The 4,660-nt window shown below is 36.5% G+C and overlaps 1 protein-coding gene across 1 annotated transcript in view; it reads left to right on the top strand.

Moving 5' to 3' along the window:
* The first annotated feature begins 1,131 nt into the window (after positions 1–1,131).
* The window catches only part of LOC106633537 (NLR family CARD domain-containing protein 3), a 26,602-nt gene continuing 23,073 nt past the window's right edge, over positions 1,132–4,660 (top strand). The window contains exons 1-2 of the mRNA XM_042221056.1: positions 1,132–1,178; positions 3,287–3,370. Of these exons, the coding sequence (XP_042076990.1) occupies positions 1,135–1,178; positions 3,287–3,370 (128 nt within the window). The 5' untranslated portion in view covers positions 1,132–1,134. The remainder of the gene's footprint in view (positions 1,179–3,286; positions 3,371–4,660) is intronic.

Raw genomic sequence — 4,660 nt, 5'->3', positions numbered from 1 at the left:
TGACCACATCGACTGCCAAGTGAGTTACAATTTTTGATCTCACTGTTACTATGCCGACTAAACAATTAAACATTTCGCTAAATATTAATGTACTTGATGTTATAAACTTGAATGTGAAAACTAATGTGCAGATGCTGAGGCAGTGTGTATTTTTATGTCACTCTGTTGCTGTAATTTTTTCCTCTATTGTAACAGATCTGCTAATCATAGGTTTGAAACTGGTAAAGCTCTGAAAATTGAGTTATGATTTTTCTTGTGAAACAAACGTTAAAATCGTTATGTAGCTTTGTAAAACATGTGCCATTTGAGACTCAAAGATCATGTCCAAGGGAAACCTGAGAAGGTTCCTGGTTTGAACTTTCTGGTTTCCTGGGTTTTCCTTTTGAATTTCTATGTTTTATTGTGGCTTTGTGGGTTTTCTCTAGGTACTCCTGTTTTTTTCCACAGTCCAATGGCAAGCTTGTTAGGTTAGATTGTGATTCAGAATTGGCCATGCCTATGAATGTGAATGTATGGTTGTCTTTCTGCCATATCCGCCAACAGACCACTCTGACCCAGCTTCTTCTTCTACGAGCTGCCTAAACTCTTCTTTCCTTACACCCAATAGCATTTGCACATTAAAAAGGTTTGCAGTGAGCTAAAGCTTTCCTTAAAGCCTAAAATGGAGCCTTGGTGTTACACCCCATTTCCCTCTCTTCACACACTATTTACAGAATCTGTAACTTACCTCAGATGATGCTGAAGCCTGGTCATAACATCCAATTATGTTGCTTATCGAGAAGATTGTCATTCAGTTTTGACTATTTTTCTGCTATAGGAGTATCTGGACATGAAACACATTGAAGGTAGAGTGGATACTACATCAGTTATCAGTCACTTCTTGAAATGAACAGTGATGGGACAGAGACAGCTGGTTAGCACGCTGTGTTCAGTATCTTTTTCAGCAAAACACTTAAAAATATTTCTGTCACTTAACATCAAATAGTTAATGCTGGGCATCCTGTTCTGTTGTAAATTGAAATTGCTTTTTGAATAGGTAAACAAAAGCCTCTTTAAGCTTTGTCTAATTAAGACATTTTCTGATCCTTATTGAAGTCCACATGAGCACCAAAGACCTGTTTCCACAGAAGTGACATGTCCAAAGGGAAACCCCCAGACTTCAGTGATAATGAACCAAGGTAAGATACTCTGGAAATAAATTTCTATTAGACAAGTAAGAAAATATTATAAATCCCTCTGTCATTAGTAAATCTGATAAATAACTAAGTACAGCATTGCAGTAATCTTAGTCAACAATATATCACTCTTCATTCATATTTTTAGAATATTTTGGAATGTAACTTTTTGATAACCATGTACCAAGAAGTCGAGATTCATGAGGTATTTAACACTATCAATGTTAAAGTGACATTAAGAGTTTTAATATGAACTTTGGAATCTGTTACATTAATGCAGAAGTGACAATGTATTTAGTAGAGCAAAGTTCTTGTAGCATTTGCTGTAAATACATAAAAACCCGAAATACAGCATTAAAGCAGAGTCTTTATCACTAGTATATGGTTGTCAGCTAAATGATGACAATGTGTAGAACATTATTTATTTTTGGTAGGTCATATAATATTACTGTTAACACAAAGCAGGTGTACCTTAAATGTGGTGTGTGGATCTTTGCTGCTAAACATGTGTCTGTGGAAGCACAGATACAGCAGACTCTCTGTGTAGTCGGCAGGAGTTACCCAACTTGCTGTCCAGTGAAAAGACAGTGGAGAACATGAAACAAGGTTTCAGAGCTATTGCTAAAGCTTTCCTTAAAGCCTAATATGGAGCCTTGGTGTTACGCCCCATTTCCATCTCTTCACACACTATTTACAGAATCTGTAACTTACCTCAGATGATGCTGAAGCCTGGTCATAACATCCAATTATGTTGCTTATCGAGAAGATTGTCATTCAGTTTTGACTATTTTTCTGCCATAAGAGTATCTGGACAACGAAAACATCGAGGGTAGACTTGACACTACATCATTTATCAGTCACTTCTTGAAATGAACAGTGATATTAATGGAACAGAGACAGCTGGTTAGCACGCTGTGTTCAGTATCTTTTTCAGCAAAACACGTAAACATATTTCTGTCACTTAGCATCAAAATGGTTACTGCTGGGCATTCTGTTCAGTTGATAATTGAAATTGCTTTTTGAATAGGTAAACAAAAGTTACAGATGCACCTTTAAGCTTTGTCTAATTAAGGTATTCTAACCTTTGTTTAAGTCCACATGAGCACCAAAGACCAGACTCAGAGAGTTATTTTTCCACGAGAAGTGACATGTCCAAAGGCAAACCCCCAGACTTCAGTGTTAATAAACCAAGGTAAGATACTCTGGAAATAAATTTCTATTAAACAAGTAAGAAAACATTATAAATCCCTCTGTCATTAGTAAATCTGATAAATAACTAAGTACAGCATCGCAGTAATCTTAGTCAACAATATATTGCTGGTCATGCATAGCTTTGTACGTAAATAACTGAAATACAGCACTGAAGGAGAGACTTCATCACCACTATGTGGTTGTCAGTTAAATGACGAAGTTGTTTAGAACAGTTTTGATTTTTGGCAGATCATATAATGTTATCAACAGCACAAAGCAGGTGTACCTTAAATGTGGTGTGTGGATCTTTGCTGCTAAGCCATGTGTCTGTGGAAGCACAGATACAGCAGACTCTCTGTGTAGTCGGCAGGAGTTACCCAACTTGCTGTCCAGTGAAAAGACAGTGGAGAACATGAAACAAGGTTTCAGAGCTATTGCTAAAGCTTTCTTTAAAGCCTAATATGGAGCCTTGGTGTTACGGCCCATTTCCCTCTCTTCACACACTATTTACAGAATCTGTAACTTACCTCAGATGATGCTGAAGCCTGGTCATAACATCCAATTATGCTGCTTATCGAGAAGATTGTCATTCAGTTTTGACTATTTTTCTGTCATAGGAGTATCTGGACAACAAAAACATCAAGGGTAGACTTGACACTACATCAGCTATCAGTTACTTCTTGAAATGAACAGTGATATTAATATCAGCTGTCTCTATTAATGGAACAGAGACAGCTGGTTAGCACGCTGTGTTCAGTATCTTTTTCAGCAAAACACTTAAAAATATTTCTGTCACTTAACATCAAATAGTTAATGCTGGGCATCCTGTTCTGTTGTAAATTGAAATTGCTTTTTGAATAGGTAAACAAAAGCCTCTTTAAGCTTTGTCTAATTAAGACATTTTCTGATCCTTATTGAAGTCCACATGAGCACCAAAGACCTGTTTCCACGAGAAGTGACATGTCCAAAGGGAAACCCCCAGACTTCAGTGACAATGAACCAAGGTAAGATACTCTGGAAATAAATTTCTATTAGACAAGAAGACATTATAAATCCCTCTGTCATTAGTAAATCTGATAAATAACTAAGTACAGCATTGCAGTAATCTTAGTCAACAATATATCACTCTTCATTCATATTTTTAGAATATTTTGGAATGTAACTTTTTGATAACCATGTACCAAGAAGTCGAGATTCATGAGGTATTTAACACTATCAATGTTAAAGTGACAATAGAAATTTCAGACCTACCACTTATCAGTTCAAACATCAAACGACATGAATGCTTTAAAAGCATCAACATCTGCTCTTCTCTGACAGCATGGTGGGAGTTTCTAAAAATGAGTCTTCATTAATCCCATGCAAACGTACACCTATCTGGAACAACCCTGACATATTACAAAACAATAATATGATAAACTTTTCAGATTGGAGTTGCAAAGGAATTAAATACTTGGAACATATATTGGAAGGAACAAACTTTATTTCGTTTGACAGACTAGTTACACAATATGGGATTAACAAGAAACGATTTTTGGAATATCAACAAATTAAATCCATAGTAAAAAAGAAATTTAATCCGAGTGAAGCTGAATTACAAACACCACCAAGTGTGGTACAATTTTTTAATCTAAACCCCCCCAAATTATTTTCTAAAATATGCAGAACACTTTCTAAAATAGATGAATCAATATCCCTTCCTATTGCAAAATGGGAAGCAGATTTATCGATCAGCTTAGACCAAAACCTTTGGTCTCAGATATGCTTAAAAACCTTTCAATGTATCAGAAATCCTAGTTTGCAATTAATACAATACAAAATATTACATTGAGTGCACTATACTGGTCATAGGATGTTCAAGATGGGCTATACGCCTTCCAACAACTGCTCACACTGTCTAGCAAATACACCGGACAATTACATCCACGCTCTTTGGTTCTGTCCACCAGTTCGGAAGTTTTGACGTGAGATATGTGAAGACTTATCAAAGTGTCTGAAATGTAACATTCCAGCCTCCCCTTTAGTATGCTTGCTGAGCAACTTGGATGAGGTCACTGCAGAAATAAACACAGCCCACGTTGTTTTTACGGCCCTATGCATGCCAAGAAAATGGTCCTCATTAACTGGAAAAATAAAAATAATCTTAATTCTAACCAATATAAAAACCATCTAATCACATTAGTCTTGATACAGCCTCTGCCATCACATTTGATCAATCCCTTTGGGCTCCTTTGATCGGCTTCATCACCTAGTGGGGGTGGGGGGTCATGGTTTGGTCCTGCCTTCGCTATTGT

Source organism: Haplochromis burtoni, unplaced genomic scaffold (genome assembly GCF_018398535.1).
Source record: "Haplochromis burtoni strain Fernald_Lab_line unplaced genomic scaffold, NCSU_Asbu1 Contig_60, whole genome shotgun sequence".
NCBI classification, from domain to species: domain Eukaryota; kingdom Metazoa; phylum Chordata; class Actinopteri; order Cichliformes; family Cichlidae; genus Haplochromis; species Haplochromis burtoni.
This window is presented reverse-complemented; position numbering and strand designations above follow the sequence as displayed.